The 25,842-nt window shown below is 38.6% G+C and overlaps 1 protein-coding gene and 1 pseudogene across 4 annotated transcripts in view; one reads left to right on the forward strand and one right to left on the reverse strand.

The window, feature by feature from the left end:
• Window positions 1-877: 877 nt before the first annotated feature.
• The window catches only part of CUNH4orf33 (chromosome unknown C4orf33 homolog), a 38,101-nt gene continuing 13,136 nt past the window's right edge, over window positions 878-25,842 (reverse strand). For 3 of the 4 annotated variants that reach the window (XM_023743164.1, XM_004389270.2, XM_023743163.1), the window contains exons 2-6: window positions 15,779-15,959; window positions 7,243-7,303; window positions 3,883-3,934; window positions 3,541-3,740; window positions 878-1,654 (exon numbers count right to left, since the gene is read on the reverse strand). In XM_023743164.1, the coding sequence (XP_023598932.1) occupies window positions 1,549-1,654; window positions 3,541-3,740; window positions 3,883-3,934; window positions 7,243-7,303; window positions 15,779-15,959 (600 nt within the window). In that variant the 3' untranslated portion in view covers window positions 878-1,548. Of the gene's footprint in view, window positions 1,655-3,540; window positions 3,741-3,882; window positions 3,935-7,242; window positions 7,304-15,778; window positions 15,960-21,967; window positions 22,076-25,842 lie in introns of those variants that run through there. The other variant, XM_023743162.1, reaches the window with a different exon arrangement.
• Window positions 10,490-12,169, forward strand: LOC101348317 (DDB1- and CUL4-associated factor 16-like; annotated as a pseudogene).

A 25,842-nucleotide genomic window follows, 5' to 3' on the forward strand; every position in this document is an offset into this window, starting at 1 on the left:
TCCCTGCATTGCCATCTCGTCGTCACAGTGTAGCTAGTGTGCTACCTCAAGTATCTGCAGTTCAGCAAAGAAAGGGAAGGACAAAGAACCAAACGTACATGGCAGCTGAGTCTTCTCATCTTTAAAGCATCCTTTCCTGAAGATCCACCTAACACCGTGTACTTGCATCTCATTGACTTGAAGTATTTTATAGAGCCATTTCTATACGAAAAAGAATGTGGAAAATGTAGTTTTTGAGCTGAAACCCACTGCCATCCAGTCGATTCCTCCTCATAGAGACCCTATAGTACAAAGAGGAACTGTCCACATAGGGTTTCCAATGCTGTAATCTTTATGGAAGCAGACTGCCGCATCTTTCTCCCATGGAGCGGCTGGTGGGTTTGAACCACCGATATTCTGGTTAGCAGCCAAACACTTTAACCATTGCACCACCAGGAAAAAAAAAAAACCCGTTGCTGTCGAGTCAATTTTGACTCATAGCAACCCCACTGGACAGAGTAGAACTGCCCCATAGGGTTTCCAAGGAGTGGCTGGTGGATTTGAACTGCTGACCTTTTGGTTATCAGCCAAGCTCTTAACCACTGCACCACCAGAGCCCCTAAAAAATCAGGTTCTATAAGTATGAAGAAGAAGATAAAGTGTATTCTTGAGTTTGGCATCTAAGTATCTCTACTATAAGAAATAAAGCTTCATCTTGTACAAGACTGCCAATTTCTGAGTTAAGAATGCTGGAGAAAGATCAGGTTTGGTGGAGAAGTTCATAGATGAGCGACAAGATTACTTCAAGTTCTGAAATACTATAACACAGAATTTGAGACTTATAGTCCATGAGTGTTTGATGTTTCCAAAATAAAATGAAGACATTTTGACACCTTGTTTAACAGCATTAAGAAAATTTCACTTATTTCTAAGTGAAAGCAGAGTTCATTGTCTGAATTCAAGACTCCTTCATTCCATTTCCTTCTACAGAGTAAAAATAGTCAAAGACAAGAAAAACAACTGGTTAAATAATTAATGTATCTTGATGATGTATTAACAGATGTGGATTTCCTGCTAAGCTAAAATAGGACACCGATTTCTAACCATTTCAAGAATGGACAGAAGATTCCTAGTAAATACTGTATATTATATAGAGTTCAAAAATGTGCAAATAAAGTGTTCCAGTCTCAGGCTGTCTGGGGTTAGGGAAGTAGAAGAGAAATAATGACTTTGATTGACAGAGTCAGGATATTTGGTTTAGGAGTCAGGAATATTTGGGGTGATGGTGATACAATCCAGAAGGTACAGTTTTAACAAGCTGACATGATGGTTCCTGGGCAAAGAGACTCTAACAAACATTTCCACTTCATAGATAAAATCATACACAAATGTTTTATTTTTTCATTAATTCAAACACAATTATCCATGGAGATACTATATTTTCAGTGACATCTATGAAAATATTTGTTGAAATGTGTTCATGATGCCTTGAAAGACACTGATATTTATTATTGGTTTACCTTAAGAGGTATAGAGAAGAAATGATTGATATGGTTTTCTAGTCCACTCCTATATATCAGGTTTCTCTATTAGCCACAGGTCTGATTCTGGCTGTTTCCATTCTTCTCCAAACAGTGTGTTAAAATTGAAAGGCTTGAAGTATTCCAGAAGATGGCTAGAAGCAAAGAAAAAGAAAGTGGGAATTGAAATGAATTATGCATTTGTGAAATAGTTGTCCTGAAGGGCTATTTATTTATCACATCTGTGATAGGACAATATTCTATTTTAACAAATACCAAAGGTCAGATGTATTCTGTAAGCACCATTTTCTCACCCTGGCTAGCAAACATTCAGCTCTGAAAACATTCACCCACATCTCAAATTACTCTCCTTTCAATTCTGCAAGTAACTCCCTCACAGGTGATGGGAGAAATAAAAATCAATCCTCAAAACCTGCCTCATTTCATTTGGCTATATACAAATTATTTTATATACTTCCAAATGTTTTTATACTCCAATGTTGATATAATTTATATTAGTCATACAAGCAATTGCTTTAAAAAGTTTCAGCTCCACAGATCAAAGGACAGATTTTCCTTCTTTGCCAAACAAGGAAGGTTAACATAGAAGAGTGTTGATACTAGTTATTTTCTTTCCAGGAAGACATTTAACTATTATTACGTTTTCCCTTGTGCCTTAATGAGGACAGAAAGACTTAATAGACTGCAGTAGAAACCACTCTGCCCGGCTCTGCCCTGGCCAATGGTATGATCATACTTTTACCCAGAGTAAGCTTCCAATTAGGTATGAGTGGGAAGCCTGAATACAGGAGGGTATTCGCTGGTGAAGAGCCAGAGAAACAACCCATCTTGGCAAGGTGACCCTGAGTCAGTTGCATCTACAATCCCATTCCATTGTGCCCTCCTGGCAAGGCTGAGCCAGTTTTCTAGTCACAACTGTCAAGTTCAGATTTAGATGTTAAGGAGAAAACAGTAGAGTGAAGAGCGTAACAGCAAGGAGAAGGCAAACGGAGAGGAAGGACAGTGTAGCAAGGGCAAAATAGCAGGAATGTCAGTCTACTATGGTGCAATACCCACTAGGATGTCTCTATTTAAAAAAAAAAAAAAAAAAGTTGCTGTCGAGTCAATCCCGACTCATGGCAACCCCATGTGCATCAGAGTAAAATCAATGGCTGATTTTTCAGAAGTAGACCATCAGGCTACTTTTCCAAAGCATCTGTGTGTGGACTTGAACCTCTGGTTAGCAGACAAGCATTTTAACAGACTGCACCACCCAGGGACCCCACATCTCTGTTAAGCTCTTCTCAACATTCATACCTACCAGGCTATGGTAGGCTGCACTGAGTACTCTCAGACAGATACGGGACAGAGGCCACAGCTTGCCATAGGACAGCATCTGGCTTTCTTCCCTATATGAGTAGTCCGGACAGAGGCCATGAAGGCTGTCCAGAAGCTACATTTTCCCTAGGTGACAGCTTCAGGGGCAAGGGACAAGACTTAAATTGAGAATGTACAGGAGATACTTTGGAATAAACACTTGATGTCCCACAGGAGCCAATATCTCTTGTAATAACTCCATAGGCTTAGCTTCTAGGGTCCTCACACAGGACATGACTGTGAAAGGGAAGCCCAAAGCTATGCTGCCCCTATCAGGTATTTATAGTTCACTGGCAATTCCTCTTGGCCTAGATGCAATTTACCAATTAGGGGTCATTTTTATCAGAATTAATGTTCTCTGGAATATCCCATGGATTGCTAGAAAGAACAAATCTGTCTTAGAAGAAGTACAGCCAGAATGCTCCTTACAAGTGAGGATGGCAAGAATTTGACTCATGTACTTGGGACATTTTATCAGGAGGGACCAGTCCCTGGAGAAGGACATCATGCTTGGTAAAGTAGAGGGTCAGTGAAAGAGAGGATGGATTGACACAGTGGCTACAACCATGGACGCAAGCATTGCAACAATTGTGAGGATGGTGCAGGACCTGGCAGTGTTTCATTCTGTTGTACATAGATCAAATCTTCATTACTTTCCACTTACAAATCAGGTTTTTGTCCTTGTTGTAGTTCATGCTGAGGTACAGGGTAAAGAGCTTCATAATGTCTTTTGTCTTTTGATCCATGGATTGCAAATGAATTGAATTTTGTGACATTTGGTGGAAAATAACACCAAGGAAGACATGTTTTTCCTTCCCATTTTGTCTCTCCTCTGGACACTTGGAATGATAAAGCAAGTCCTTGCTACAATAAACGACATGTGAAACACAATAGGTAAATTCAGACTTACACTTAAAATATATAAATATATATATATAGATATATAGATACATATATGAAATACTTGGGCACTTAAGAACTTTGTCTCATGTTTTTATTTACTTACTTTCCACACATTTCTTCTTCCAGAGAGTAAAAGCACCAAATGCTGTCCGTGGCTGTCAAAATTAAAATTCTTCATGAGTGTCTGAAAGATAGAACTATTTTCTTCACCATCCTTCATATCTGGAGTGTGTGTGCTTGTAACTAAATTTCCAAATAATCAAAACATACAATATCAATACTGGCTAACGAAAGGGAGAGTTTGATCACAAGAAAAAGACCAGATTTACTGGTCTAAAGGAGACTGGAGAAACCCTGAGAGTATGGCCCCCAGACACCCTTTTAGCTCAGTGGTGAAGTTATCTCCGAGGTTCACCATTCAGCCTGGGAGTGGACAGCCCCGTAAAACCAAATGAGACTAATGAGGTACAGTAATCCAGTGACAAGGGCCAGAAGGCAGAAGGGGACAAGGAAGCTGGTGATAGGGAACCCAAGGTTGAGTAAGGATATTGTTGATGTGTTGTGAGATTGTTAACCATTGTCATAGGGCAACATTTGTAGTAACTGTTAAATGAGAAACTATTTTGTTCTGTAAGCCTTCATCTTAAGTGAGAATAACAGCACAATTGGAAGAGCGTAGTCAATGTCACTGAACTGTGCATGTAGAAATTTCTGAAATGGTGTATCTTTGGCTATGTGTATTTTCACCAAAAGAAAAGGTTGAGAAGTTAGAGGGTTTATATGTTGTGGGGTTGTTGACCAATGTCATAAAACAATATGTGTACTACTGTTTCATGAGAAACCATTTGTTCTGTAAGCCTTCACCTGAAGTACAATAAAAATAAATAAATTAAAAAAAAAAAAAAAGAAAGAAAGGGAGAGTTTGAGTGTTTAATTATTTGGAAATGATGTCTTTGGGTTTATCATTTTCCAAACAAGGGAGTCTATTTGTGACAACTGCAGTCAATGTATAAAGCTACACATGCTTAGACTGCTTTTATATTCTTGAAATAAAAAATTATACAAAATATTTAATTTAGTTAGGTGATGCAACGTATGAAAAAAGGGGAGGAAAATGTCATGTTATTTGGAGTTGATAATAAAATTAGTTTCAATAACTAAAGAGAAGATGACACCAATTTCCACATCTGAATTCAATAACTTTACTATAGGTTATTTCTGCAGGAAAGCTATCTTCCAGCTCATTAGAAAACAGAAAACATAGACTAAGAACTAGTTATCAGGCTAAAGATTTTAATTTGACTCTATTCTCTCATACAGTAGTCCTCAACCTGTCTGCCTCTTGTGTTTTCCTGCTCTCTATTATTAGTTCAGACACTGATGTCACCTTTTCAAAGAGAAACACAATAGATCCTCAAAAAGGAAACTCTACTAGTAAGAGTGCATAACTGGGATTAGCCAGGTCAGTAAGAATCAAAGGATTGAAAATACTTACATGAAATAAATGTGCTGTCTCTAGAAAAGACGATACCTAAACATTTCTACACAGATGGCCTTTTGTGTTTCTCAAGGATTTCCTTCAGGAAACTATTCTAACATATGAAAAAGTGTATCCTTTTCCTTTTTTTTTTTTAGGAACAGCAAAAGCTCTCTGATTGTTTTTACTGTTATTATGCAACCTTAAATAATAGCCTAAAACCAAAACCAAACCAAACCTGTTACTGCTGAGTAGATTTCGACTCACAGCAATCCTACAGGACAGAAGAGAACTGCCCCATAGGGTTTCTAAGGAGCTAGCGGCTGGTGGATTTGAACTGCCGACCTTTCGGTTAGCAACCTAACTCTTAACCACTGCGCCCAGGAGGAGTAAAAACTCTTTCAAATTAAAACAACAATAATCTTCCTGTTGCTTTCCTAGAGGTTAATTAACTGTTATAGGAGTTGACTGCCTAAAACAAAACCGCTATTTTTGATTATCGACTGTCCTAATGTAAATGAAACCAAACCACTCTGGATTTTTTTAACTTAACTTTAAAATTTATTACTTTTACACACAGCGGTTACTGTGTAATTTCTTAAATAAAAAACCCATTACGATTCTATTCGTTCGGTGTTAAATCATCACTTTATGGGAAAAAAATGGTATCATTCAATCGAGTTAAAACTAAAAATTAAAATTTAGAATTCTAGAAGATCCAAGTCCTTTTCTGACCTTTAAACAGGCTCTAAATCTGCTTGCCTTATTTTTCTCGTGTGTCCAGTGAAAATAAACAATAGTTAAACTGTTTTTACCTTACATGACGGTTTACGAGAATTAATCTTATTTTTCTGTAAGAGATGTGGGCATCCTAGTTGAAAGGTGACACACAAAAACATATGAGTATTGTTCTTAACAAAATAATTGCAAACAGCTAGATTTTCTACATTGGGCTGGCAAAAAACTCAAGATAAGAGAAAATAAAATGATACCTAAAATCTCATTTAAGTCAACTGCCAGGGAATCTCGCCCAGCCCGCAAAGGGACAAAGACTACTGGATATTAGATATTGATAAACATATAAATGACATACTTTATTTAATATTTGTTCTAGTTTAGCTGAGAGGTGGGTTTAAATTTCGTATCTACAGAAGGAAAAAAAAAGGTTTGCCAAGCAGGTGAACAGGGTTCCCAATGGAATGCTCAAACAAAGACAGTTCAAGGTTAATATTTTTAATGAGTCTAGAAACAGCCATGTTTGATTTAGTTTTTTATCCCCTGCACTGAACACAAGCTGACATAATATCTACTCAATAAACGATAAAGGAAGAGGCACATAATTATGGAATATATAGAATAAAATTTATATTAAAAAGAAAAAACAAACTCATTGCCGTTGAGTCGATTCTGACTCATAGCAACCCTACAGGACACAGTAGAACTGCCCCATAGGGTTTCCAAGGAGGAGATGGTGGATTCGAACTCCTGACCTTTTGGTTAGCAGACATAGCTCTTAACCACTGCACCACCAGGGCTCCAAAATTTATACAGTCTTCTTAAAATTCACTAAAAAAATCATTTTAATACATTAGTTCAATTCCTTATAGCTATATTTGTTACTTTATTTCTGAACAGCTAATATATAATAATGCAAATTTACAGAGTAAATAAGGGGAAGAGTATTCAGTCTATAATAATTTTTCATTTTGCAGGAAAATTCTTTTCAAGTTTATTAGAAAATAAACTCCATCAGTGAATTGAAAACAATATCACCATAACAATATTTATAAACATGTAGATTATATATATTCTAAATATATACAATACACTTGAAAATAAGGAATTGTATAAAAGTATAAAATTCAGATTAGCATTCACCCTAGTTAGCTGGAATTAGTATGTTTTAACTATGACTATGATTTATAAATAAAAAATAACAGATTGAAATCATGTAGTAATGATTAAGGAAAAATATTTTCTACTTACGGACAAAGTTCAACTTCTAAATACTGCTCAGTTCTATCATTCAAGAAAAATGCTTCGACAACTTTTGAAAACAGAGAAATGACATATTGAGAAATTTTATTTTGCTTTAACAATAAACAATTTATTTTTTTAGAATATAAGGTGAATTAACTAATTATTTAAATTGCAGTTCTTTTCTCAATAGGAAAATAGACAAAGAAAATAAACAGACATTGCCTGGAAAAATAAGTATATAGAAATAAATCATTAATTTTCTCCCATATTAGACTGCCATAAATTGAAAAGATTAATAAAACCTAGTAATTGTGTTGTTGTAAAGAAATCCACATTGCCACATAGATACACTTTGAGCCAGTTATCTTCTAGGAATTTATCCCATGGAAATAACTAGACAACTGGGAAAAGAAGTAAGCAAAATGCTGTTCATTAATGTAGTGCTCAAAAATTGGAAATAATCTAAATGATTATCAGTAGGAGAACTGTTAAATAAACTATGGAACATCCATGCAAGGAAACATAATGCAGCCACTAAAATCAAAGATACAGTTAAATATTTGTTCACATGGAAAGCTATCTATGATATTTAATAAGTAGGCTGCAAAACAGTAATCAGATGTACATGAAATAAAAGTGTATACGTGTGCCTGTGCTTAGATGTCTGCAAAACGTACACTAAAATGTTAAGACTGGTTAAGTACGTGGGTTACAGGTAGGTAGTTTTTCTTTTCTTCTTTATAATTTCCTGGAACTTTTTGAGCATGAGTTATTTTTAAAATTGATTAATTATGAAAGTAATAATGCTTCTTGTAAAAAATTAAAACAACACAAAAATATATTAAGTAAAATGTCAAAGGTGTTTTCTTCCTCCTTCGGTCCAAAATCAGCCAGACTTTTTTCTATGCTTCTACAAACTATTTTACCTACATAGATTTAAAAAAATTTTTTTGGAATCATACTTTCCTACAACTTGCTTTTTTGACAAAAATGTTGCCAGCATATAAATACCTTATTCTTTTTAATGAATGCATAGTATTCTTCTATAGAATGTTATCAAAATTTACTCACCTAATGCTTATTGGTGTACACTTTGGTTGTTTCCAATTTTCCATGCTACTTTCATATAATAAAATCATTCCATCAACAATTCAGAGTCTTACTGCTTCTTTCTAAATCTTTTGTCTAGACAAATTAGGATGTCTTCTAATTTCTGTTCTCCATCATCACCTTACAAATAATTTTTGCAACTTCTCTGTATTAAGCCCTATATAAGATTCTCAGGTATATTCATTAGCTTACAATCAAATCAGTAGGCAAAAGTGGATATTTCAATTAAACGTCCAAGACATATGGGCTGCTAGGTGACAAAAGAAAACAAACACAGCTCAAAAAGTGGTTCACGGAAGGTTTCCTGGAGAAGGTGCTCCCTAAGCTCCATCTTGAATACTGAGTTGGAGCTGGGTGAAGGAGGTTGATGGAAGGGCATTCCAGAGAGGCTGCAGCATAATCAAAGGTACACAACTAGGAAATATCATGGCTTGTTTAAAAAACTGCAAGCAGTTCAGTCTTACTAGGCAAACCTTTCAACGTAGGAAGAAGTGGTGATTCTCTGCAGAGAGAAAAGGGAGCCAGCTCATAGAAAATCTTGTATACGGATTATATTAAGAAGGGTAAAACATATCCTACTAAGGTTTTTAAGTAGTTGAATGACAAGTTCAAATTTTCATTTTAGATAAATCACTCTGGCTTCTAAGTGAATGATGGACTTAAGGGCAAAACGACCAGTTAGGAGGCAATGAAGTCCTACAGTCGGGATGGTAGTCATGAAGAGGAGGGACTGAACTAGGGAAATACTTAGGAAGTGAAACTGGTAGGACTTAGTAAATAAATTCAAATATGGAAAGTGAGAGAGAAGGGTACCTTGAAAGATTTCACATTTCTAGATTTGATGATGTGACATAGTGCTATTTATTGAGATCGGGCAAACAGACAAACAAGCTGGTTTATGAGAAAAGTGCTTGCGTTCAGTGTAGGACTTGTTGAGTCTGCTGTCTGTAGTACCTCCAAGCATGTAAGTTACATTGGTATATACAAGTAGGAAGCTGATACACATTAGGTGAGAGGCAGACAATGGAGATGTAGATTCCAGGGTCAACATCATGTTAAAACAAAAATTACCCTGGAAAGCATCCAGAAAAGGAAGAAGAATCAAGCAAGCTAGACTGTAAGCACCTTCACCCAGGTCCATACCTCTTTGGGAAAGAGATATGAAAACAAGAAGAAAAATGAAAATTAAAAGCAGATATTCATAATCTTGGGTGTGTTATTTCACTGTCATTCCCCAACTGATAAAGAAGATTAAACTATAACAAGTATTTAACTCAAGTGTGAAAATGACTCAATGAAAAAGAAATAAAGATGGGAAATGACCATTCCGGCTGATTTAACTCCAAGTAATTACTGTATTCTGGTACGTAACATAAATTTTTTATTAATAATTACTATCTGCCCGTTGAGATTCCATTTGAGAACTATAGAAAATGTTGAGATTTAAATGCCCAAAGGTGGCAAGTCATGAATTAAACTGCTTTATTTTCTATAAACTAGCATGTATAAATAATTTTAATTATTAATTTTAGAAATTATATGACAGTAGAAGTCAAACCACAAGCTTCATTTTCCTGATTAATTACAAAAGCCAAGGTAGGGACCCTTTGTGGCCATGAATAATTCCCTAACACTTGTGCTTATACTGGTTTCTCTGCTACTTTATCATAAGTTAGAACTAAAGTATATTTTCACTGAAACATCAAAGGATGCCATTCAGCAATTAAATCTTTCCAAATTACAAAATAATTTAAATAGTATTATTTTAAATATTATTAAACATACTTTTGTCTTTTTTTAATGATTCAATAGAATCATTCAGTCTTTTATTCTCTGAAAGCATATTCTGCATATAAACTGTCACATTGTGACCATAAAGGAGTGTGAGTTATCAACGAGGGGTATCATTGCTGATGTCAGATGGATCTTGGCTGAAAGCAGAGAATACCAGAAAGATGCTTATCTGTGTTTTATTGACTATGCAACGACATTCAACTATGTGGATTATAACAAATTATGGATAACACTGCGAAGAAAGGGAATTCCAGAACACTTAATCTTGCTCACTTGGAACCTCTACATAGATTAAGAGGCAGTCATTTGAACAGAACAAGGGGATATTGTGTGGCTTAAAATTGGGAGAAGTGTGTATAAGGATTGTGTCCTTTCATCAAATTTATTCAATCTGTATGCTAAGCAAATAGTCCGAGAAGCTGGACTATATGAAGAAGAATGCAGCATCAGGACTGGAGGAAGACTCATTAACAACCTGCAATATGCAGTGCTGTGTGACCAGTGGGATGTCAGGTTGGCTGTGGTAGGCCTGGCCGGGGCCTGCAACTGGCAATGAGAGTATGGTCATATGACCACACCCTCTGAGGTCCCAGCAAGAGTCCTAACATCTAACAGCTCTGCAAACAGGACAGGCCCCCTAAATCTAATCCCAATGAGCACATTTGAAGGTAAAGTCTACCTTTCCAGATAGTCCAGCAACTAAGTCACCAGTTTCCAATGGCATTTGGCCCACTTATGAAAAACACTGACAACTCATCCTGCCATCCCCCTGCACAGAAGTTGCTGCACCAGTGGACAATAAAGCAGATCGCCAAGCTTCTTTTAATTAACAACAAGACATAGTATTGCTGCCAACAAAACAGTGCACAAAGTGCCTCTTTACAGTATCACTACCAGCTGACCCTATGCTAAGAAAATCAGCTTGGCTAGATGAGGACCCTTTCTCTTCTTGGGTAGCCAGGATTTGAATAGATAGTCTGTGACCTGTGCCACTGGTAAGCGACTAACACTTTTACACACTGAACTGGTCCTGACAACTGAGATGCCTTCTTTGTAAGTGAAGAATATACAACATAATCTTGAAGAACTGCATCGTGGTGCAGGCCAGAGGCATACTGTGTGTGTGTTATGGACTGAGAGACAAATCAATCTTATTGAAAGGATTTTTAATCTCTTGTTTTATTTGCCACTGTTAGTGTTTTTCTGGCTTAGCTTGTTACCTTTTTTCTGCTTCCTTGTTCTCATCTATTCTAATGGGCCCCAGAAATCCCTCTCCTGACCCACTATCAGAATTAGAAAGTGAGGAAAAAGAAAATGCTAATTACCTAAATGAGAGTTCCAGGGAAAAGTGGGATTCCTCTGAAGAATACCCCATTGTGCCCAGCTTAATGCCTCTTGAGAGTCTTGCCTGGCAGGTTAAGTGCCTTTTAAAATATTCTACAACTTGAAAACCTTTAAATCCTAATTCTTGGTTATATCATGCCAAGCTGTTGGATCCAAGCACACCAGTTCATATACTTTGAGAGATAGGTCTAAGACTTCCTCACTGTTCCCATTGTGTACTCAAACTGGAACCAATTCCTGAATGGCCCCCTCTGGCCTCTTGTGGCATCCAACTTTTTCAAAAACCCCTTGTAAGCCCCAGCCAGCTCTCTAGAGATCATGCCTCTCTAATGGAGAACTGCAATTTGTCACGAAACAGTTAAACCAGACTTTGTGTAGAGTCACTCTCATACCTAAACAACTAAAACAGATTCCCAATTCATGTGTTTCTGGTTGTTGCCGTGGCTGGCTAACTAAAACAGTTACGGAAACAACCTGCACTGAACCCATCAACACTACCTACTCCTACACCGACTTCCAAAAGGCAGTTGTTAAACTCCTAACTGCATCACTATAAAGATCCATCATCTACTCTGATATTTTTTATATTGCTAGTTGAGAAAGGAGTACAAAGTTAATCATCACAGAGTCCACAGTTGAGAAACTAATGCCTTCTCAACCAAAACTCTTCCATCTACTGACAAGCCATACTTACCAAGTACAGTCCCATAACTCAGCTCTAGAAAATGTGCATTGTGGGCACCCTCCTGTGGAAAAACTGAGAACTTCAATGGAGAAATAATTCAATGGGACCATATAACAAAAGATAAGCTGACTGTTCTCCATACTCAGTTCACTCCCCACCCCCCAATTTACTCTGCCTATTTGACTAGATTCTAACCAGATATCTAATTATTAATAGGTAGGAAAAAGTAGACCACCACCTCTTTTGTTATGCAACCTTCAGAATAGTCATTACAGGCAACAGAAAGTTAGCAACCCCCAGTAACGCTTTCCTGGCACACTGCTCTGACATTCATTTCTAGACAGACTAAATTGGATAACTAAAAAAAGGAAAATAATGGGAATAAGTATTTATCTGAGCCCTAGTAGGGCAGTGGTTAAGAGCTCGGCTGCTAACCAAAACGTCAGCAGTTCGAATCCAAGAGCCGCTCTTTGGAAACCTTATGGGGCAGTTCTACTCTGTCCTATAGGGTCACTATGAGTCGGAATTGACTCGATGGCAATGGGTTTTTGGTTTTTCCTAGCTTTTATATAAATATGCTTGCATATACCACACTGCTGGGGCTCCTACTTTTTGGTGGGGGAGTACAGTTTCAAACCTAACCTACGCTATTCCAGACCTATTACAGTACCTGTAATTACAGCATGAACGTTCTATATCATAGACTCCACCAGTGTCTCTGGCGAACCTGGCCTATAAGGTCGTCCCTCAAAATTACACAGATGCTTGTTCTATAGGAAATATGTTTCCTGCATCTTGGAACCCAGACTTAGACTTTTGTCAAGAGCAAGTTATACACATTGCAAAAGACCACTGGGAAAGGATAAAGAAAGCATTTATGCTTCTGGTATTAACCTTTAATGGATTAAAATGTTTCATCTGTGTAACATTTCCTGGAGCAGAAGTTTATGCACTTTCCACATCCACTGCAAACTTTCAAGGGACTCTAATAATTTTAAAGAATCTTACTATAAAAAATCTTAGCCTAATGCAATCTGAAGTTAAGAGTTTTATCAGCATTGTTCAGTTGTTAAGCTTTAGGTTTTCTCATAGCTGAACAAAGACGAGTATGTGCCCTTGTAAATGAGTCTTGCTCTGTTTATGTAGATGAGTCAAAACACAGAAATCAATATACAGTATAGGAACTGCATGAGACCATTAAACCTTTTCACACACCCTACAATAAAGATGAAACCTGTGTGTGGTCCTGGTTGACTGGGCATTTAAAGGGAATCAGAAAATGGACCATTAAAGGTATAGCATATATCCTCTTCCTTATTTTAGTTTTGCTTTTTTTTTCCTATTCTCCATAACTATGTGCCGTATACAATGTAGCATCAAAAAACTGAAACAGTAATGGAATCACAAACTCTATAAATGTATAGCAACTTTAAGGAGAAAGGATAATGTTTATAACCTAATGAGTATTTCCGCTGAGCCTTAGTTGTCCTGTTTTAAGTAAAAAGGAGGGAATTGTAGAGGCGAGGAAAAATATTTTAGTAGAAAATTACTGACCGGAAACCATATCATACTGTTAGTGTAACTGAATGTATCAAAAACTGTTCTTATGTAGGTGTTCTGTGAAATTGGTTTTTAAAATGTTGTAAGAACCTGTTCCCCCTCCCCCTACTTTTTTTTTTTTGGTAGGGTGGGAAGATGTAAAGAGTAGGCCTGAAAATTAAAATATGTTGGTATTTATTTAAAAAAAAAAAACCTGCTATATGCAGATGACACAACCTTCCTTGCTGAAAGCGAAGAGGACTTGAAGCACTTACTGATGAAGATCAAAGACTACAGCCTTCAGTATGGATTACACCTCAACATAAAGAAAACAAAAATCCTCACAACTGGACCAGTAAGCAACATCATGAGAAACAGAGAAAAGATTGACACTGTCAAGGATTTCATTTTACTTGGATCCACAATCAATGTCCATGGAAGCAGCAGTCAAGAAATCAAACAAGTATTGCACTGACCAAATCTGCTGCAAAAAAGACCTCTTTAAAGTGTTAAAAAGGAAAGATATCACTTTGAGGACTGAGGCGCACCCGACCAAAGCCTTGGTATTTTCAACCGGCTCATATGCATGTGAAAGCTGGACAATGAATAAGGAAGACAGAAGAAGAATTGATGCCTTTGAATTATGGTGTTGGCGAAAATATTGAATATACCATGGACTGCCAGAACGAACAAGCCTGTCTTGGAAGAAGTACAGCCAGAGTGCTCCTTAGAAGGGAAGATGGTGAGACTTCATCTCAAGTACTTTGAACATGTTATCAGGAGGGACCACTCCCTGGAGAAGGATATCATGCTTGGTAAGGTAGGGGGTAAGCAAAAAGAGGAAGACCCTTGATAAGACGAACTGACACAGTGGCTTCAACAATGGGTTCAAACAAAGCAATGATTGTGAGGATGGTGCAGGACCGAGCAGTGTTTTGTTCTGTTGTACACAGAGTTGCTATGAGTCAGAACTGACTAAATGGCACCTAACAACAACAATAACTCATTGTATTATAATTCCCTGCACAACAGTATTTCTCAGTCCTATTGAATTTGAACTCATTTCTAGATCTACAAAATGAGATACTGTTGAATGAAAAAAGGGTTCCTATGCTCAGAAAGATAATTTATTGCACAGGTAAGATATACACACCTAACAGTACATTTCTGTAACAAAAAAGATGCCATAATTCTAACACATGACAAATTAACACTGAAAAGTCTCATGTTATACAAATAGTATAAAGAAAGTAAATGACAGTATGGACTGGAAAAGTTATCCAAGACTTCTTTGTAGAAATGAGACCTGAATTAGATCTCAAACTATGTGCATTCAAGGCAGGGGGAATAGAATGAGAAATGGTACCTGAATGAGAATAAGCACGGTAGGACCACTAGCCTTTCAGAAGTTAAGAACTTTTGGTTGAGTGCCATGACTCAATTCAGGAGTACCCTGAAAGTTTATAGGAAGGGTCTGGACTTTATCCTCAGGGATAGTAATGGTTTGTAGTCTGGGGAATGGTATCATGAAAACTGTATACTAGAAAGATGAATCTGGATATACTAGAGGATGATCATATAGCAAACCTGAAACTGTAATTTCATGATGTGTCCCTCTTAGCCTTGTGTATGTGAGATTACTTGTCAGTATAAGGTAAAAACTACATTTCCTGTTGAAGGTGATGATGTTTCTATAATAAGTAAAACACCCCAGAACTTCCATAAAGAAGGTTTATAAGGCTGGAGTGGCAATTTAAGGATACATAAAAGACAAAACGGCAATGCTGAACTGCTTTTAAAATAGGTAACAGAAGTAAAGGAAGGAAATATGGCAGCAATCTAAAAATCTGGATTTGTAATTGTCATTTTTCACTGTTCTGGTTATACAGGTGAAGTCACACAGGTAATGGATAAAAAGTCAGAAAGAGAGATTGGCAGGAAATATCAGAAACTGCACATGTCAGTTGCTCAGAAGCACTCACTTCCTAACAGCAAGATAAAATAATGGTTTTGTGAGAGGTTATTATAAAAAGATTTATGATTGCAATAAAATACAGTATTTCCACTTACCTTCATAATCCCACAGTTCATTGAAAGGCTTTCCTGGTTCTCCAAGTGGGTCTGGAGGATCATTGAAAAATGGAGCACTGACTTCCATCATCACTCCTCTGTCACCGGGACTCAGCCTGACTAATACTGGCTCATGTGTCACTGGAAAACCATCCCAAGTGTGTTCAATTTTAAAATCCATCTGAAGAATAAAGAAAAAAACATTAGAACAAACCCTGTGACAGCATACTAATTCTTCCTTTGATTAGAAGAAAATGAAATTAAAATTGCAATGCCAAATAGCAAGCAAGAAGGCAGTAGGATGAGAAGAATATAGTTCTGGGAGTCAAGAGGCCATAATGTTGTGTCAAATCACGGACTCTGATATCTACTGTAAAATAGGTGAGCGGATTCTAAAATCTTTAAGATTGTAAGTCTAGATTCAGCTCCAACTCTGGTGTAAAGAGTGCATCAAAATTGTAAACGAAAAAAATTGCAATTAAGTCCCTTACAATTATGCAATTTACTATAACTAAAGGCACCATGCTATGAGTTGGAATCCACTCGATGGCAAAGGGTTTGGTTGTTTTTGGTATATAGGTGCCTTTTGGTAAAGGATGCATGGCTTCTCAATTACTGGGTCCTCTGGGAATCAAGATCTTTGTAATAAAATTCAGCTTGATAAAAAGAAATTCTCCATAAATCAGCTGAAGCAGTGCTGTTAACACCTATTCTTTTGGCTAAAAACCTTTTATTTGGGGGATGGGGTGGGGAGTTAATCATTTGAAGGTTAGTAGAAAATAGAGTTAGCGGAAGTTAGTAGAGTTGAATTTCGACTTCCTTGGTCACAGTGTATACTTGCATTGCATTTTCAATTTTTGATATTTCAAGTGTTGAATGACCACTTGCTTGGTTAATCCTTTCTCTCCAATTAAAAAAGGGGAACATTCTGTCCAAGGGAAGAGTGTAATTTTGACTTTAATTATATGAAATGACTTTAGTTTCTTATTGGAATGACAAATTTGCTATTTATTTTTTATTTATGTTGCTTAAAGAACATGCATGTCAATCTAAGTGTGTGTAATATTAATAATGAAATTAATATAAAAAGTAAATCTGTATCATTTAACCTTTGAAATAGACCAAGTACATTTGAAACAAGTAGTATTTGCATTTTAAAATGTTCTTCTAAGTATCAAATGGAAGGGCAGAGTATTATATTAATAAAGTTAGTTTTGTTGAATACTGTGGATCAGGTATTTTATAAACATTATCTCATTTAATCTCACAACAAAGGTGCAGGGGAACTATTATTATCCTCATTACAAATGAAGAAACAGACTTGTCCAAAGTCGTATAACTGGCAGATTCAGAAATTGGACCAATGTCAGTCATCATTTCCCAGATGAAGACATTTCAGGCATCCGCAGGAGATGAAAACTTTATTTTAGGGGTAGTGGGTCACAAAATTATACTAGATCCTTATGACTTTTCCAGAAGACAATTCTGATTTTTAGTACCTGATAATATTTCCATACTCTAACTTTCATTATCTGAAGTCTTTGAACACATTCCCTTGCTTCATGTTATTTTCAGTGAAAGTAATGAAGTTACTGAATTTTGAACTAATTCAATAAATATACTGAGTGTCTACTACATGCCAAGCAGTGAGAAATCCAAATACGTAAACAAGCTCTGTGTCACATACTAAAACCAAACCAAACCCATTACCGTCGAGTCGATTCCAACTCTTATCAACCCTATGGGACATAGTAGAACTGCCCCATAGGGTTTCCAAGGAGAGGCTGGTGGATTTGAACTGCCAACCTTTTGGTTAGCAGCCGAGCACTTAACCACTGTGCCACCAAGGCTCCTCTGTATTGCTTAAGGAATATAATTTATGAAAATCTTTTTCTAAGGAATACAGCTTTTCCTAATTTTCACTACATGCTAACAAATTTTAACAGATAACCTCTACAACCCACTTGCAGAAAACTAACAGCATTTCAGAAGAGAATATGTTCAGCAACTCATATTCTTCATTACTGAAGTAAACTCAGTGAGAGATAAGACCGATTGATTCTTTAAACTCTTGATTTAGTTGTATTATAACAGTTGGCTGAGTTGGATTAAATACAACATTGTAAAAGAGGTTTCTTGCTAAGGTATGTGATTCTGTAGGGTGAGTATTCAGGAGTAAGCTGGGAGTTAGTCACCATTGATGCAATTAGATAGGGAGCTTGAAAAGTCACTAAGCACTTCAAGTAACCACAGATTTTCCAAATGTTAAAAGAGCTCACTTTCGTATGCTGTAAGGCAGATATTTATTAAAGAGACTACAACTAATCCTATAAGAATTGTTACTTTAAATACAGTAGTAATTACACATTCCTAGTGTTTCATTTTTTAAACACATTTCATTTACATTTAAAATCACAGAAACCTCAATTTGCATGGAATAAAATGCCTCAATAACAAGTTTCTTTTCTTAAGTTGAAACATCAAGGGGCATGCTACAAAAATAAACATATAATTCTCTACTCTAAATTTTGGTATTAATATTATAAATATCTTCTTGCAGCACATAAAAGAAATAAGAATAAAACAAAATGTTAGAAATGCTGATTAACTCTTATTCTGGCACCCATTTGCTTAGAAAATATGCTATTCTCCTAACTTTGAGTGTGACAATCCTGGTAAAATATAACTTAGCAACGAGGAAGTTTTGGCAGGTTCACTCATTCTTCATACAACCACCATATCCACAAAAATGGTGCACACATTAGAAAGATTTGTATCCTGAAAGATTAGTCCAAAGGACTAATGGACCACAACTACCATGGCCTCCACCAGTACAACTAGATGGTGCCTGGCTACCACCACTGACTGCTCTGACAGGAATCACAATAGAGGGTCCCGTACAGAGCTAGAGAAAACTCACAAAGAAATACCAGACTTACTGGCCTGACAAAGACTGGAAGAACCCCGAGAATATGGCCCCTGGACACCCTTTTAGCTCAGTAATGAAGTCACTCCCGAGGTTCACCGTTCAGCCAAAGATTAGACAGGCCCATAAAACAAAATGAGACCAATGGGGCACAACAGTCCAGGGAGAAGGAATAGAAGGCAGGAGGGGACAGGAAAGCTGGTAATAGGGAACCTAAGGTTGGGAAGGGACAGTGTTGACATGTCATGGGGTTGTTAACCATTGTTATAAAACAATATGTGTACTAACTGTTTAATGAGAAACTTTGTTCTGTAAACCTTCACCTAAATTACAAAAAGAAAGAAAGATCCCTATCCTAAGCAGTGGGTCTTCATTAAGGACTTTTCAACTCCCAGTTCTTTCAGGCAACTGCATATAAGTGTAATAAAACTATATCCAATGAGATGCTTCTCGAAGTGGCCTGCCACTTCCATGCACACACTTTGGGTCTCCTGGTCAGAGTGGGTTATGCTTTATAGGTTTCAAATTGCTTGAAAATGTAATATTATCTGAAAGATAAGGATAAAAGGTAAAAGCAGAGAAATCCTTGTTGAGAATACAGGGTGGTGGCACCCTAAGCCTTTGTGCTGGTTCCCTCTGCCTTTCCCCTTAAGGTTTCTTAGAGTATTGTTTGAAAATTATTGCAAGAAATATTGACTGGACTTCCATTAGCAGTGGAGTAGTGCCATGGCTGATATGCCCAAGGGCAGAATGTAATTTTGGCTTTACTTGTATAAAATGACTTTAGTTTCTTACGGGAATGACAAACTTGTCATTTATTTTTTATTTATGTTGCTTAAAGAACACTTAATGTCAATCTAAGTGTGCATAATATTTATAATAAAATTTATCTAAAAAGTACAGTCCCGCCCACTAGCTTATAATCTAGTCTGAATATAACATGTCCCAAAGAGAAACAACTGATTCTCCCCTCAACTGCCTGGAGATACTTAGTAAACGAATAATTTCTTTTATAAGGATCAGCGTAAAGCTGGTTCCTATGAGGCGGAGGTTAAAGATGTCCCAAATGTCCGGCTTTTCCAAGCTGCTGTACCACTCCATCATCTCTAACATCAACTACTCCCTCTCCCCTCAGTACTCTCCCTCCCATCTTTGGGTTCCCTAATTCAGTCTCACAAAACTCACAAACTGTATAAAGGAAATGGCTCACAACGTTGTGGGGGCTGGCAAGTCCCAAATTCGTGGGTCAGGCATAGGCTTCTCCCGACCCACATGGCTGCAGGAGCTGATGAACCCAAACCAGCAGTTCAGATCACAGACTGTTGGCTCACAAGGCTGCAGAAGCTAGTAACTCAAGTCACATGATAGGCCACCAGCCCAAGGGGCTGTGGAGGCCGGCAAATCCCAGAATCGCCAAGTCAGACAGCAGCCTCTGGGGGAGGTCAGCTGATCACAGATCAGATGCGGGATCCAGATGCAGAGAGAGTGAGCCTCGCCAGTACACACACATATATCTTAGATGCAGGCCACATCCCAGGGAAGGGAGTAACTTTAGTAAGGGCGGGGCTTGAGTCACACCCTCCTACAAGGCTGAGACTCAAGACACACCTTACACCAATCCTGCCTCATCAACATGTAAAGATCAGGATCCACAACACATAAAATGGAGGACAACCACACAATACTGGGAATCGTGGCCTAGCCAAGTTGACACATAAACCCAACAATCACAGGTTCCCTACACCTTATTTGCATAGTCCCACTCAGTCATTGTGTGTGAGTCACAAAGACCATGGCTAGAGGGGCCATATTAAGTAATTCATTGCACCACATTTAGGAATCTCCTGAGATGTACCCCTCGCCACTTTTCAGCTTCTTTGCTTGCCCATATTAAGTAGAGACATTTTAATGCCCTCATGATCTCAGCTAGTGTGTTTCCCTACAACGCTCTGAGAAGCCATGCTTCTGTATAGGAAGAGGCCACTTAACCACCTTTCCTACAGCCCATTTGTCCAATTCCAAGAAAGGTATGTTCTCATAGTGGATATTTGTCCAGTCAGGGGTTAGCAGAGGAAGAGTGGAGAGACACCGGATTAAAGAGTCAGGAGACCTGAATTTTATAATAAAACCCCAAATCCTTATAATGGCCTACACTACCCTATATATCGGTGCTCTTCAGTTGAACTTTTTGCAATGATGGAAATGTTCTGTATCTATGTTGTCCAATATGAAAGCCACTAGCCACTGTGGCTATTTACCATTTGGAATGCAACTGAGGAACTGAATTTTAAATTTTAATGAACTTTAATTTATTTCAGTTTAAGCAGCCAAATGGCTAGTGCCTACTGTCTTGAACAGCACAACCCTTATAATCCAGTCCCTACTACCTCTCCATCCTCATGACCTGCCACTCTTCCCCTTGCTTTCTCCAGCCATGCCAGCCTCCTCTGTGGACACTCCAGGCATGCTGCTGCTGACTATCTTCTGCCAGAAACACTTTTCCCCAGATCCACAGATATACACAGCTTGTTCTTCAGGTTACCTTATTATAGAGGCCTTCCCTGACTGTGCTCGCTAAGACAGCACTCCCCTCCCTGTCATTCTCTACTGGCTGTACACTCTTCCATTTTGAATCACAGCACTTACACTATGTGAAATATTTAGTTATTGTCCCCCTAACATCTCACCCCAAGCTAGAATGCCTATACTAAAAACCATAAAATGAAACTAGTTGCCATCAAATTGATCCCGACTCATGGTAACCCCATATGCTTCTGAGTAGAACTGCACTACATAGGGTTTTCATGGCTGTGACCTTTCAAAAGCATATTGCCAGACCTTTCTTCAAAGGCACCTTTGGGTGGGTTTGAACCACCAACTTTTCAGTTAGTAGACCAGCACTTAACTATTTGTACCACCCAGGGACTGCTGTATAAGTAACAAGAGCTATTCATTTGTTGAATGAGTAATTATTCTTGACTCTGGATCTAAAATTCTATGATTCTAAGGTTTTGTATGGGAGAAACCTACTGTGTTAATGGTATCACTATCCCTTTCAGCAATCTGTATCAATATGATGATGAATAACTAAGATGATAGAGTATCTCCAGACACTGCCTTTCAATTTAGTTTATCCAGAGTTTATTACTGGAGATGGCCTAAGATGGTGGCTTAGTCACACACACCATGCCATCCCCCTACAGCAAAGAACCAAGAAATCATGAAGGAGAAACTGAATGAAAACAGAGAATGAGGAGACTTACAGACCATAGGCACCCTGCTAGCCAGCCTAGTGAAGGGTGGCCATCTTGAGAAAAAGTGAACAGCATTCCCAGGTGAGGAGCACAGGAAGGCAACTTCACAGAATCCCCACTAGGAGACAGAGATACAGTGTAGACAAATCTGGACCAAAGCAAGGTGAGCAGAACTTGAACTGGATCTAAGTGATGGTTAAGACTGTGTGTCCACTTGGCTGGGCCATGATTCTCAGTGTTCATATGTGATCACTCCCATGATGGAATCTGCTGTGAGTAGCCAATCAGTTCAAAGGGAGCTTCCTTGTGGTTGTAGCCTGCATCCGAATATAAGCAGATGTTCTGGCTTTTTGCTCTGCTCTGGATCCTGCAGCTGCCTCCTGTTCATCTGACCTCGGTTCTTGGGACTTGAGCTATCAGCTTATCTGCTGATCTTGGGATTCATCGGTCTTCACAGCCTGTGAACAGGAGCCCTGCTCTCCAACCTGCTGATCTTGGGTTTGCCAGCACCTGCAGAAACGTAAATCAGGAGAAGCCTTGTGGTCTTGCCTGCCAATCTTGTGATTCGTCAATCTTCACAGCCTGTGAGCAAGAGCCCTGCTCTCCAACCTACCAATCTTGAGTTCGCCTGCCCCTGTGGCTACATGAATCGAGAGAAGACTCTATCCTGATGCATGGACTTGGGACGTTCCAGCCTCTACAATCGTGTGGGCTATTTCATTGATATAAATCTCTCTCTATATATATTTACACACTTTACTGGTTTTGCTACTCTTGAGAACCCAACCTAAGACATCTAAGGAGAGAAAGTGCAGGAAAATGACCACAGAGCATGGAAGGAGCCAGAAAGCAGAGACACAACTACTCACCAGCAGTGGTCCCTTATCATTTGGGCAGGTGGCATTTACAGAGTGGAGGATCCTCAGAGTAGTGGCTAGAGATCCCCCACCTGACTGGACTCTGGACAGCCCCCTTCCTCACATTTGGTTGGAGCCAGGTCCTGATCACCAGTTGCACTCTTCAGGGAGTGCCCCAGCACCTGTGCCAGAGACTGGGGTAACACACACCCCTCTCTTCACCACCCCCCCACCCTCTGGTGACCAGTAGTGTGCCCCCTCAGTCTGGCAGTCCATGGCACACACTCCCGTACCTGGAGGCTTGCATCTGCCCTGCCCACCCCTGCACTGCCCTACCTGCCCAGAGATCCACAGTACACACTCCTGCATCATTAGACCAGAGAACAAAGGCTCGCACCTGCCCCGCCCACACAGCAATCTGCAGCATGCACTCCCCTGTTGCTGGAGCAGTGACCAGAGGCTCGTGTTTGTCCCACCTACCCATGCAGTGCCCCGCATACCCAGCGATCTGCAGCTCATGCTCTGGCATCATTTGACCGGTGACTGGAGGCTTGTGTCCACCCCCACCCACCCTCATATTGCCCTGCCCACCCAGCAATTAGCAACGTGCATTCCCACTGCTAGACCAATGACTGGAGGCATGAGATCCACCCTCCCTCACCCCTGCTGCCCCACCTGCCCTGCGACTGGTGGTGTGAACTCCTGTATTACCTGCCTGGTGAATGGTGACACTTGCACTCTCACCCTGACCACCCAACAGCGCCCAACCCAGTAAATGAAGAGAATGCTCCTTGCGCCCACATCCTGTGACTGGCTGGACAGACACATCACCTCATCAGCAATGCCAGTCACATCCTGACAGGCGCCATCTGCACCTGTGCCAAACAACAAGCAGGAGATCCTAACACCCTCATCCAACATCTGCTCAGCTGCCACGTCACACATCCAACACCTAAACAGCTCCTGCATGCCGTCTTCACTTGCACTAAAACCCCTTGATACCCCACCACCTACTGAGATGCCAATTAGTGAATACAAAGCAGGCCTACTCCATCCTGCCCTGACCTCCAGAGAACACGTTAACTGACAGCATCAACCCAAAAGGACCTCATGGTCCCACAAGGGCTATGGGGGGACTCTGACCACCCATCATCTGTCACCCCAAATCAGGGAAAAAATCCGCTCTCCCACCTCCACTCAACTCAGTAAGGGAAGGAATACGAGCCTAAACACAGAGGACTCATAGGTGGGCATGACCCACCATACCAGCTAGTAAAAGGAAATCACATTCAGCCAATAGACACCACCAAAGTCACACATAGACCTGAACAACAAAATAACAACTAAAATAGTACAAAGGAAGAAAGATATTCCAAAGAGAAAGAAAAATAAATAAATAAATCTTTTGACACATCAAAACAAAACAAAAAAACCAGCATAAAACAAACATACATACCATCGATAAAGAAATACATAACGATAATGCTTTAATGCCTTGGAGACAGCAGACAATAACAAATCATATAAAGAAACTGGATGAGATGGCTCCAACAAGTGAGTGAAAAACAGGGGCAGAAAACCTTCCTGAAGAAGAAATGATAATAAGGAATTTACCCGGATGGCGCAGTGATTAAGAGCTCAGCTGCTAACCAAAAGGTCAGCAGTTCAAATCCACCAGCTGCTCCTTAGAAACTCTATGTGGCAGTTCTACTCTGTCCTATAGGGTCACTATGAGTTGGAATCTACTCAATGGCAAGGGGTTTGGGGTTTTTTGGATACATAGGATCCTCAAAGAGATCCAGGAAAACACAGACAAAACCCTGGAAGAATTCAGAAAAACAATATAAGAACAAAATGACAAACAGACAATTATAAACCATACAAAAACAACAACTAGAAATCCAAAAGATTAACAATAAAATATCAGAAATAGATAACTCAATGAAGGGACACAGAAGTAGAATCGAAGCAGCAGAAGAATCAGTCAAATAGAGGACAAATCCCTTCATACTAATTTGTTTGAGGAACAATCAGAAAAAAGAATGAAGAAAAATGAAGAAAGCCTAACAGTTATGTGGAACACTATCAAGAGGAATAATTTACATGTAACAGGCATTCCAGAAGACAAGGGGTGGGGGGAAAAGTACAAAGAGAATTTTTGAAGATTTATTGGCAAAAAAAATCCCTAATATCATGAAAGACAAGAAGATTTCCATCCGAGAAGCCCAACGAACCCCATACAGGACAGACACCAAAAGAAATTCACCAACACATATCATAATCAAACTTTCCAAAACAAAAGACAAAGAAAGCACTCTGAGAGCAGCTTGTGAAAAATGAAATATCACTTACAAAGGGGCACCAATAAGACTAAGCACTGATTTCTCAGCAGAAACCATGCAGGCAAGAAGGCAATGGAATGACATATATAAAACCCTGAAAGAAAAGAAGTGACAACCAAGAATCATATATCCAGCAAAACTGTCTTTCAGATATGCTGGCAAAACTACAACATTCCCAGATAAACAAAAATTAAAGGAATTTGTAAAAACTAGACCAACCTTATAAGAAATACTAAAAGGAGTCCTTCAGACAGAGAATCAACATCAGACAACAACTTGAGATCAAGACACACAAGAACATCACCCAGATACCAACTCAGATAAAGAATTCTCAAAAGCAAAATAAAGCTGCTACACTGAAAACAGGGAATCAGAGATGCCAATCTGTAAACAACAACTTCAAAACAAAATAGGGGAATAAACAATGTAGTTTATAGAACTTCCATATGGAGAGGAAGTCAAGACAATATCAAGATATAAGACTATTTTAAACTAAGAAAAGATAAAGGTAAATTTCAGAGTAACCACATAGAAAACTAATAAATCTACTCACCAAAATAAAGAAGTAAATAAAAAAAATGAAAAGAAAATCCATAAGCAAAAAGAACTCAGCACAGAAAATTAAGCAAAAGAAACCATTAACATCACAAAAAAAGCATTAACAAAATGTCAGCAGTAAATTCAT

This window comes from Trichechus manatus, unplaced genomic scaffold (genome assembly GCF_000243295.1).
Source record: "Trichechus manatus latirostris isolate Lorelei unplaced genomic scaffold, TriManLat1.0 scaffold00239, whole genome shotgun sequence".
Taxonomy (NCBI): Eukaryota; Metazoa; Chordata; class Mammalia; order Sirenia; family Trichechidae; genus Trichechus; species Trichechus manatus.